Source organism: Tinamus guttatus, unplaced genomic scaffold, assembly GCF_059628265.1.
Source record: "Tinamus guttatus ecotype Peru unplaced genomic scaffold, ASM5962826v1 Tinamus_guttatus_pri_ptg000226l, whole genome shotgun sequence".
Taxonomy (NCBI): Eukaryota; Metazoa; Chordata; class Aves; order Tinamiformes; family Tinamidae; genus Tinamus; species Tinamus guttatus.
The window spans coordinates 4226227-4238588 of record NW_028288760.1 but is presented as its reverse complement, the minus strand read 5'-3'; the positions used below and the strand labels follow the sequence as shown (position 1 = coordinate 4238588).

The 12362-nt window shown below is 41.4% G+C and overlaps 1 protein-coding gene across 2 annotated transcripts in view; it reads left to right on the top strand.

The window, feature by feature from the left end:
- Positions 1-7802: 7802 nt before the first annotated feature.
- DENND1A (DENN domain containing 1A) overlaps positions 7803-12362 on the top strand; it is a 154344-nt gene continuing 149784 nt past the window's right edge. For both annotated transcript variants that reach the window (XM_088525395.1, XM_088525394.1), the window contains exon 1: positions 7803-7938. In XM_088525395.1, the coding sequence (XP_088381521.1) occupies positions 7922-7938 (17 nt within the window). In that variant the 5' untranslated portion in view covers positions 7803-7921. The remainder of the gene's footprint in view (positions 7939-12362) is intronic.

Here is a 12362-nt window from a genome sequence, read left to right as displayed (position 1 = left end):
AGATAGAAGTATGAACTAAATCTTGATATTAACATTGTGTAGCTCCATTTTGATATAAGCACTTACTTTTCCCCCACAAAACAACAATGTTTTTTTTATCTTATGTCTTTTAAATAACAATTTAAAAATAATAACTTATGACAACATCTTGTCTGATGACATTTTAGTAAGTAGTGGGACATCAATAGTTATCATGTTACCCTGTAATATGGCAGAAAGGATAAATAGATTTTCTGATAGGAAGACAGTGAGGCTGACATTGCTCATGATCTTTTATTTTATGGCAATTGTAGTGATTATATTTGAAGCCTTACTCAAAATACATTTTATTGCTATGTAAACAAGCAGTTATGGTAATTACTAGTGAAAATTGGAGATGTACAAACTCGAAAAATATTAATATTCCATCAAATTCATGAGACAGCAAAAACAGAAGAAAATCACAGAGCTTAGTGATATACTTCATACCAGGTTTCGTTTTTTATATTTTTGCAGAATAAGTGCATCAAAATATAAAATCATATTTTAAATAATATTTATTATCAGCTAGATATACTCTATTTTATTAATTCCCTCCTCTGTTCTTTCTTTCTCTCTTTCATGTTTATGAGTTCATCAGCTTAAGATGGGCACTCTACAGTACAAGAGTTTAGTATCTTATGAAAAAAGTACTTCCCTCTTCTCCAGCAACTTACGTCTTGCTGTTTTGTATTTCTCCTAAGTATCCTTTTTCTTCCAGGTTCATTAACAACTTAGAGAGACCTGAATGTAGCAGCCTGATTTACATCAGTGATTTTATTCCTTTCAGCTCAGGAGGGTTATCTTTTCTGTGACAAAGGCTATCACAGATATGAATAGCAATTTTCATACTGGGCTTCTTTTTGTCTAGCTGGAATCACACTATCATAGATTTTGCCTCATAAATCTGACTTTGCTTTATAGAGCAATAAGGGTATAGTCAGCACTCTGCCATCACAGCAAGGTGAATAGAGGAGAGTAACTTAGGTCAGTTACTTCTTTATTATTGGCAGATGAAATAGTGTCTTCAACAGCTTCAGAGCAAAAATCAGCTAGGCAGTATTTTTACTATGAGGGCAGAGTCATTCCGAGAAGCCATTGCAAGACTTTTTTTTGCTAGATGCAAGAAGTGACATGTAAGTCACAGAGTAAAGCAAACCACTACATAGGTACTATTATTATTTCAGAACTGCTTGAGTGAAAAATCGGAGATTGAAATCTGTACAAGACATTTTCCAGAAACAAACAGGAGTTCTTTCAACTGTGGTAGGCTGCAGGAAGAGGAGATTAAACACTGCCAAGTGCTTATCAGTGCAACACTGATTTCATCCAGTTGGAACTGTATTGAAAAAAAAAAATCGTGATCCCAGGGGCAAAACCCCAAGCATCCTTTAGAAAAGTGAGAGAGGCATTCAACCCTTTTCAACAAATTTGATTATTTCTACTGCTTGACACAATAATATCTGTTATGTTTGCCTATGTGCACATTTGATACGTGCACTTTATAAATCCAATTAATAATGCCTGTTAATCTCTGTGAAGGAGCCACTTGGAAAGGCTTTCTCTGTCTATAGGATGCCTTCTCATAGGTATCTAGGTGCTGTGGGAGCCAGGGGATGGGGTATTATAAAGGTTCTATAAGAACAAGGAATATTTTTAAATTATTTTAAAATAGTAATTAATTTCCAGTCATTTTGACTTGGGACGGGCTTTATTTTATTTTTTGAAACAGACTTCTTTATATCTTTAGGTCAAAAGTATAAATGCTTACAACTTTGAAGAAGAAAGTGTGATTGATACGCTAAGCAATGTAAGCAATGGAAATAATTAAGAAGAAGAAAATAAGAGTTCCTGACAGGGAAATCCTTGCATAAAGCCAAAGAACAGATGGCTCTGGTAGACATTTTGTGAACTTCCCCATAGAACTACGTAATTTTTTACTAGTCATAAGAGATTCTGGAGGGGAGGAAGAGGAAATGCAGTCTGAGAGACAGTAGCATAAGGAAGTGTTTGTCATATTTAGCTCTCCTTTCACTAAAAACGTAGAGGTCATTTCAGGTCAGCTATCCTGGGCTCTTTTTTCCAGAGGAATGAGTCTCCAGCATGGCTCTTTATGTTAAGCGATTTCATGGGCCTGAGTTATAGCTATTCATATAATCACAGGTTTCAGAAATAAGAATAGTTATTTCTTATTTCTTTGTGAACAGAGAATGAAAAGGTCATTCAGTGTACGGTACTTCAAACACTTAAAAGGAAAGGTATTTTACTGCTTACTTAGAAGCTTGTTATGTACGTTACAGAAAGTGTGCATAATGTTGCCATGCTGCTATGTAGAAGTAGAAGAAAACGGCTATTAACATTTCATTAATTTTGTCTTATTTTACAACAAGAAAAAAAATTAAGCCCATGTATTCAACCACTTAAGAACCGCACATCATAGATATTGGATTTGCAATAACAGACAGGTCAAAAGAAATCTCCTGGAAGAAACCTTCCCTTCAGATATATGATGAGGGAGATACACGTTGTGTGCTGCCCATACAAGCCAACACCTATCTTTAACTGAAACCCAATGACAGGCACCTTAGGATCATCTGGAAAGTCAGGTTGGAAGAGACCTCAGGAAGTCTCTAGTCTAACCTCCTGCTCCAAGCAGGTCATCCAGCAGGTCAGGCTGTTGTTCAGGCTGTGACCCAGGCAAGTCTTGATAATATCCAAGGATGCAGATTATTGAATACCAGCACCAACAGAAAATTTATACAACAGATTAACATACAGGAGCTCACATGCTCTGTAAATTAAATCTGGCTGCATCAGAGCCTGGGACCCCAGGGTGGCTGGCTGGCTCCTGTGACCAGAGAACTGATCTTAAGTGTACCTTACTTTGTGCCTTACTTCACAGTATGGAAGCATTAATGTGGCCATTTTTGAAGGCTGTTTGCACATCATTTGGTAATGAAAAGAATTACAAATTTGAGGTTGATAAAATAACCTGTGCTTCACAATTAAAAAGAGTATCTTCATTAAGCTTTACATAAGTTTATAAATGACAGTAGTTTTCTCTGATCTTTACCCACTGAGATATCTGGAAAACGATATATGTGCATGAGTATTATTAAAGTAACAGTATATTCTGTTTTGATTAATAACTTTTTGAACAAAGCTAAACTATTGATCTATAAAGCCAAAACTATTTCTTATCATTCTCATTGACAGAGATGTAGCAGAGAATTTCCTTAGTAAATTTAGATTATAGTATACTCCAGAAGTGAAGAGAAGCAGTAATTACTCTTCCATATAATTTTGTTGCTGTGGATGGTCAGGTACTCAAATATGGATTCAGTCACGCTCAACGAGATTCATGCTAGAGTGTGCAGCATGGCATCTTTACTGCTAAGCTATTGAACTAAGCCTTTTTGGTCAGCCTGGAAAGTATCCTAAGGCTTTCGGTCTTAATTCCTGGATTATTTTCCCCTGCCTGAACTTTCCCTTCTGCTTCTCTTTTGTTTGCTATTAATGCTTCATCTCTTCTGGGAGGGTGATTCACAGTTAAGCAGCTCATCCATTCTGAGACAGTCAAAAACATAGCCCTTTGGGTAGGCCAGCAGGCATGGCTGTAACCCTTGTGTTGTTAAACCCCTCTCTTCCTTAGGGGCTTCTCTGTCTCTACTGTGCTCTGTTATACAATTACGAACAAACCATCAGACCAGATGCAGACATTAGCACCACCAACAGAACTGGAGAAAATAAAGCGTGGGCTACCTAGTGAGTAACTTGTTTACTTAAATATACAACATAAGAAAAAAAACCTACAACTTTGAACACAAATGAATATTAGGCAGGTACAGACACAAACATTTCTGTACTTGAATATCTCCGTCAGGTTTAATATTTTTGTCCTTCTATTTTTCAAGCACTTTAACCTGATCAGCTACGTTAATACTCAACTAGTTAGTTGAACCTTTCAGTGATGTCCCCTGTTTTATAATCCCAAATTAGAGGGTACAGCTGCCATGCTCTACCAACGCACTGGATTCTGGAATACACCTGACTTCAGTTGTTTGATCTGAAGCTCAAAATAAAGCTGCAGCATACCATACTAATTCTGTACTGAAGGTCTGTTTTAGCCTTTAAAAAGTTTTGGACATCCATTTTCTCCTCACCTTTCTGGTTTCCTCTGTCTTAGCATTACTCAATTTACAAGCTGACACTTTTTTATTAGGCGGTATTTTAAAATAAAATTTCCAAAGATTGAATTCACAGTGTTCTTGTTGCCAGTCCCATTAATGTGTCTCCTGTAGCAAGGACAGAGCCTTACAAGTTTCTATACACATTTCCATTTATTTATTAAATTCCCCTTTATTAACTGTGAGCTTGAGGTTAAGTCATCTCCTTTTTGAAATACACTAATGTACTGGCTTTCAGATTGATTCTCTTACACTCACATAACCCATATAACTGTAATATTTCCTGCTCAGAAGTTTTAGCATGGATCTGCACATTATCCAGGCTGAGAAACTGTTGATGAAAAGGTACCAACATGTGGTTGCTATTATGATTCCTTCCCACAGGGATAGGAAAATATGTTCACTGCAAATCAGTAACCTACAAAATACATGTTTTGCTGAGGCACATTTTAAAGGTAATTACCAAGCACTAATTTTGCAAGTCATCTTTCCCGGCATTTATTAGTTATCAGCTACTGCCAGCTCATCCACCAACTCTACCAGCCAGTCCTCTTAGTCTAGCTCCCAAATCTCCAAAATTTCCATTTTTATATCTATTCCATATTTTGTGGAATACATACTTCCTAACCACTCACTCCTCTGACAGGACTTAAACTGCTAATTTGACTCACTTAGCCTATTTAACCTTCACACGCCCAGACTAAAAGACATCAAATTTAAACCACTTCACAATTATTGTGTATTTCCCAGTCCCAACAAAATATTTACAAGATCTGTTCATATTAATAAGATTATCAAAACTTGGCTTATATCAATATGGGCATTTCTATATGAGACCATAAGTGCAGATGTAGATCCCCTTTATATGGTAGCTGTCAGGGAGCAGTAAAGGCTGGCAGCACCTTGGCTGCTGGTGGCAGCTGCACAGACCCGGCAATAGCACCGACCCAAGCCAGGCAAGCAGCAAAGCGGCAGCATCGGGCCTATTAACCATCCATCAATCATCAGACAAAAGCCAGGCAACAAGCTAGGACCAAGGTCAACGCGAGACACCCGAGCAATAACTCAGCAACGGGACACAGAGAAGGCACAGCTACAACAGCTCAAACGGGAACTGAACGCCCAGGCCTGGCCTTAGGTGCAGCTCCTGGGCCAGAGGCAGAGAGGTTCTTCGTAGGCGCAATTCAGGCCTACTGTTGTGTTCAGGACCCTGCATCTGGACCATGCATCTGGACCATGAGTACTTTTACTGGTATAGTGATTGCAGCCCAAAAGAAAAGACAAAATGGCTGTGCCAAAGATGGACAGAAATGGGTCTATCTAAAAATTCCTCTTTGTCTTTTTGCACATTAGATAAATATTTATACTTACAGGGCTCTTAGGAGGTCCCCATGAGGGTCTTAAGGTCCATCTTTGTCGTGGATGACCTCCCTCCTTTTCTCAGCTGCCGTGTGGAAAGATGCCATCCTATAGCACAGTCTGCCTCCTCCTCCCCAAGGCGATCTTAATTTGAAGGGCTATGTCCAGCTTGGGATAGATAGCGATAAGTCAGATCACTGTGAAGATTTATTGTGTGCTGCTTGAACGTGCTGGACCAGGGTCTTACTGTCCCTCTCACAGATTCAGGTGAATTTTCTTTTTCTTAGGCCTTGGTTGTACCCTAGAGACAGTTAATTGTTCGTATCAAACGTTTGCCTCCTGTCCTGATGATCTGGGCATCTTCTAGTGAAGATTTCATGCACTCAGATTAATATTCAAAACACTCTTCTTGCTTCCCCAAATGTTTCTTTGACTTAATGTAACAGTGACAAATCTTCTGGGAATATTCCCATCAACGTTCACTGTATTTTGTATTTACTATTTGGATGAGGACAGTGTGGTTTTTCCTCTCCAAACTCTCTGGGGAGGAAAGGGGAAGGAAAGGTATTGAATAGTTCTTTTTTCCAGCTTTCTGACTAGTTTCTTCAGCCCAGTATTTGGTATTGACAGTGCTCTGCAAACTTGGAGGTCTTTTTGAGAGCAAATGTCCAGGCTTTGGATTCCTCGCTGAGCATCATTTCCAGCTCTAAAAAGTCAGAAATTGCTGTATTATGTCTCCATTTGTCCACTGCTCACAGAATCACAGAATGGTTAAGATTGGAAGGCACCATTAGAGACCACCTAGTCTCTGTTACCCACTTACCAGGTACCTGTTTGATCTTTTGCCAATGGCCATGAGGTATTTTTTGAAACAATCTTAACTGTGTTTTCTGTGCAGCACATTTCATCTCCTCTTTACTTCTTTTTGAAGGGTCTCCAGTCGTTTTTTGGCCTCACTTGTACTTTGTAACTCTTTCAAGCCACCTTTTACCGTCTTTTTGTCAACTTTCTTCGACCATCTGTGCAAAATGCTCCACCACAGCCCTGCCAGAGCACCAACAGCTCAGAGACAACTCAGCTCAGCTTGCTTTTTGACAAGTAGACCCTTTTAAAAATATATTCTTTTCCTTTTTGACCTCTTTTATAGCCCTGAGGCATGGGACAAGTATTTTTGACTGGTCCTGACGTCTGCTTCTTGCCACTCCGCACACAGGCCCAGCTGCGGACGGCTCACCTCTTCACGGGGCTTTCAGGGCCGGGCAGTGCTGCTCCTCCTCTGGATACCAGTCCCCAGTGCATCTGCGACCTCCCAGGGGGCCATTTTGTCTCCTGCTGGGGAGGGCATGAGAGGATCCCCTCAGCCCCCAACCCCAAGAGGCTGCTGAGAGGCAGCTCCCTTCCATGACCGGCTGCTTGAGGGGACACCCAGCCCCTCTCATGGAGCTTGGGCTGTGGGTGCCTGGCAGCTCCTGGTGAGCACTGAGCGGGTGAGTGCGGGCTGCCCTGAGGAGAGAGCGCTGAGGGGAGCCTGAGGGGATCACGTTGAGGGGATCACATAGAGGGGATCACACTGAGGAGATCACATTGAGGGGGATTGTGCTGAGGGGATCGAGCTGAGGAGATCACAGAGGGGATCGTGCTGAGGGGATCGCACTGAGATCACGTAGAGGGGATCGTGCTGAGGGGATCACGCTGAGGAGATCACATAGAGGGGATCACGTAGAGCGGGTCACACTGAGGGGATCGCGCTGAGGGGATCACGCTGAGGGGATCGTGCTGAGGAGATCACGTAGAGCGGATCATGTAGAGGGGATCACGTAGAGGGGATCACGTAGAGGGGATCACGTAGAGCGGATCACGCTGATGGGCGCGCTGAGGAGATCACGCTGAGGGGATCACGCTGAGGGCATCACATAGAGGGGATCACGTAGAGCGGGTCACACTGAGGGGATCGCGCTGAGGGGATCACGCTGAGGGGATCGTGCTGAGGAGATCACGTAGAGCAGATCATGTAGAGGGGATCACGTAGAGCGGATCACGCTGACGGGCGCGCTGAGGAGATCACGCTGAGGGGATCGCGCTGAGGCGATCGCGCCGTTCCCACCTCCCGCGCGCGCCGTTCCCGCCCCCCGCGTTGCCATGGCGACGCGGGCGGCCGTTGGCGGCGGCCGTTGGCGCCGCCCGCCGCACTACAACTCCCGGCAGCCTCCGCGCCGCGCCGTGACTCGGCGCGGGCGACGGCGGCGCCAGCCGGGATGGAGTGAGGGGGCGAACGGCGGAGCGAGCGCAGCCCGGCGAGCCCCGGCCCCCTCCCCTGTCTCCTCCCCGGCCCGGGCCTATGCGGCCCCCCAGAGACCATGGGATCCCGGATCAAGTGAGTGCCCGCCGGCGCCTCCAGGCTCCGAGGAGGGCTCTGCAGAGAGGGGGACTTCCCCGGCCTCCCTGTGGCGCGGGGCGGAGGCCGCGCGGCCGGCCCGGCCCAGCCTACGGGCCTCGGCGCTGGGCGAGGCAGAGGGGCGAAGGGAGGCGGCAGAGGGGCCCCCGCGGAGCCAGGGGGCGGCAGGGCCGAGGCCCCCCTCCATGGAGCCCAGTCCAAGGCGGGACGGGCCGCCCGCCGCCCGCTGCACTGCACTGGAGGAGGTGTCGCCTCCCGCCCTCGTACCCGGTGGTCCCGGCTGTCCTGCTGTCCGGTTTGTGACAGTGCGGAGGGCCTGGTGGGGAGGGCAGCAGCTTGGGGGAGCATGGGACTGCGGGGTTGGACAGGGCTCCACTGCCAGCACCATCTGCTGCTGTTCTGGGAGTGCAATAGGGTGGAGAGAGCTTAAAGCCTCGCTGCTTCTAGCTCTGATGCCTTGCAAGTGCATTCACAAGGGGATTTGGGGGAGGGAGACAAGGAGTGGAAAGGATTAATATCTTCAACCTGTAGCTCCTTGCTCGAAGTTTTTTTTTTTTTTTTTTTTTTTTTTTTTAAGTTTCTCTAAAATGGGGAGTTGCTTTATTGGTAAGCCCCATTGCTGTGTTTGGCCTGGTCATGTTGAAGATCTCAGTTTGTTCATAGGCTGTTTCAGACAACCTGGAGTAACTGTTTCAGAGACAGAGGTTTAATAAAACTGTCACCAGCAAGAGTGCTGGTGTGTCTGTGAGTGAAAGACATGCAGATAGAATTGAGAGATCCAATTAGCTTGTATTTTGTTAAACAGTTTCTGCAGGTGCTTTTCCTTCTTTAATGCGCCATTCTTCAAGATTGCCAAGGGTTTGAACTTTTTTCCTCTTTAGTTTAGTTTGAATATGAGGCTGGAGCGAACATAGTTTGCAATGCTGACATATCTTCATGTTCCCGAGACTGTAGGTGGGATAGATATGAAAGTACTGTTGTCTTAAGAGAATGTGTGTTGTTAATGAACATTTGTAATGATAATGCTGAGGCGATTTGTTGGTTCCAAAAAGCAATGTGGTTTTTTTTTTTTTTTTTGCACTTTTGGAGTAGATGTTCTTTGCTGTTTCTACAAAAGCTCAAAGTCTGACAACTACTGCAACTTTCAGCTTACATTCAAAGTACACAGTAGAACCTGAAGCTGTCAGCATTTTGACAGCAGTTTGAAGGTTACGTCTGTGACCTGCAGTTCCAGATCTGGGAGCTGTCACCTTTGCTTAGGTCACTTGAAAATTGTGGCTCAATATGATTTCCTACAACAAAGATTTGGGAAGTGCACAGAATATATATATATATATATATATATATATTTACTGCAAGTTTGTTAATTTGATCTTTAATGGCTTGCTGAAGATGAATGAAATTGCTCAGATGAGATGCTTCAACTAGAACCCTCCTTGATACGGAAGATGTGGCAATTTAAAAATATTTTTTTTAGAATCCGTGGGCATAAGGACATTTTCTGTGCAAGGTCTGTTTCAGTGTGTTTCAGTGTGAGTATATCAGCTTTCAAGATTACTTGCACTGGGAAAACACTGGTGATAATCCCATATAAACCTTACTTGTCATTCCTCTTGGATTTTATGAGGAAATGTTTTGTCTGCTGTGTGATTAAGTAACTTTGCCTTGAGGGGCAATTGATAAATTTCCTTTTTCAAGCTCTTACAGAACTTAACAACAGCAAACTGTTGGGATTCAGCAGTGAAGAAGGAGGGGAATATGTGGGTATCGAACTGACCCAAACTGACAAGTATTTTAGATGTCTACAGTATGTTTTGTTAGCCTGACCTAAAGAGTAGTAAGGCAGTAAGTAGCTTCCTTATGAAGGATATGTGGATGAGAAACTGTTTTACCGTTGGATGTAATGAAGCATGCCTCTTCTAGTGGTATTGCCAGTAGGTGTAGTAGTCGGAGTTTAAAAAACAAAACAAAACAAAAAAAAAAAAAACGAAAGTTGGATCTCTTGCTTCTTGCTATAGACTGATAATTATGATAGATATTAAACTTCTGGCACATAATGATGAGCACACATTGCGATAGCTTGTGTGTCAGCTATATATTTGATGCATGAATAGTAATGAGTCATGACTGCTTAGAGGAAATTATCAGTAGCTGTATCAGACTGATGTGAAAGGATCAGCAATGCTGAAAGCTTTTGGTTTGTGTATAGCTGCAGGCCAAAACCAGGTAAGTTGAGCGTTGGGTTACTTTGCGATGGCTAAGCTTCGTGTCAGAGCATGATACAGAAAGCCTTGCACAAACATCGAGTGCCAGAGAGGTAATCTAAGAAAGGGGCGTAGTGAACCTATCTGCTATTAGATCTTGGTAGCCATGGGTACTGAAGATATTTCCCATTAGAAAAGAGAAAGGTTAGTGGTTCTATTATTATTATTAATGTGTCAGTATTGGTTCTGTTGATGAGAATTGCTTTGTACCATAAAACACTTAAAACCACCTCTGGAATGGAACACGGTATTTCATTGATGACTGAAAAGTTTCTGATATTAAATTTGAAAATGCTTTGAGATGATTAGCTTAAAGTTTGCTGTATACTGAGATGTAATATTATTTATCCAGGAAATAGTGTACAGTATAAATTAAATAGATGGAAATCAGTAAGAGTCAGAAATAAGTTTTCTGTAACAAAATTAAAAACTATAGACTTCTATTATTTTTCTGCAAGAGTTGAGCAACTAAGTCTTGTAACAAGAGAGCTAATTATCAAACAGTCAAACAGTCTCTCAGGCTCTTCCCTTACGTGTCTTTTTTTTTTTTTTTTTTTTTTGGAATGTGTCTGTTATAAATGCCGTTACATATCCTATGTGTAGAAAAGAAATTCTACATAAACCATGTACAGTTTGGTAAAAAATAATACTTCTGATTGTGAAAGGTGTATAAATATTTTGTTTGTCATGCTATTTCAATATACAATTGAATTTCTTGTAGATTGCCTTGAAACTAAAGCTGTTTCTATATCAGAGAATTTGAAGAGATCCATATAATGAACATTATCACAAAAGAGTTCTGTTTACATACAATTCCTTCCTAAATTTCGATTTCTAAAACACCATTTTGTGCAGGTATACATATTATGATGCTGTATGAAGTCTTGTTTTCTTAATTCCACTAAAAACTTATAAAATACTCAGAATTCAACAGTGCCTTCATTTTCACACTGAGGTGTTAGCTTATTGAATTCAATCTTTAGTACTGGCTTTCTGAGTTGACAAAGCTACTTTAATTTTGCTGTTCACAGAACTGACTAGAGCTTTGTCATGGAATATTAAAATACAAACTTTAATGTCTTTTTGTCTGAAAGTTTTGGCATACAATATGTGCTATTTGCCAGCTGTGTTGAACAGTATTTTCGCTAAAGAATTTACACAGAGACCCTAACATAATACTAACAAGGTGTTTGTTATTTTATCCCTTAGCTGTAAAAATACTTGAAAATTTATAAACTTTTAATTAAGGAAATAATGTGCTAAAAATAAGTACAAGGGTAAGATAAGGCTGTACAGCTCTACACATTAAAGGGAAAAAATACATTTCTGGTGTTAGATGGTTATCAGCTCATCCTAATCCTGTATCATGACTGTAGGAGTGCCACTAAAATCTGTATTTGAAGCAGATTGTCTATTGCAGATCTAAGCAGCATAAGGACAGTCATGCAGGTTTATTCGGTATTGCAAACTAATGGTCAAGTGCTTTGTTTTCAGACTTCTCATAACCTATCCATGTATTTTCTAAAAATAAAATAATAAAAAAAGGCTACTAAATGAAAATCAATTAGGGACCACTGACAAATAAAATTAGAATTAATTGAATTGGGAACTATATTGTTGCTCATGAGAGGTGCTCTGTGAAGCAGTGGGATGGGACCCTGGGCTACTGAGACCAATGGTAGCTTTTCTCTCGATTTAAATAGGTGTGGGATTTGGCTTAGTGCCACTTGAGTTGCACTAAGTGAAACTTTGTGTTGAATTTTTTTGTTTCATCGATTTTGGTGTTAAACTGGGGTGAAAAGAGCAGAAGTTCTCTGAAGAGTAGATTGAACTTGACATATTTATATGTTTGTTTTTGATGTTGAGTAAGATGGTTTTTTTTTGTTGTTGTTTGTTTTTTCAGATAGGAGCTCTAGCATACCAGCAAAACAGGTGGTTTTGTTTTTTGTCATTTTCATTTCTTAGCTGAAAGGGAGATAAAGTTCACAGACTCTTGAAATTTCATCTCAGCAATTTGTTTAACATTAGCTAATTTACATAAACACATAGAAGAGAGTATTATCAGTATACGATCAGCTTCAAATATACGACACTATTTGTACAGTTTTGTTTTTTGATGTTAATCAGAAAACCTTACAG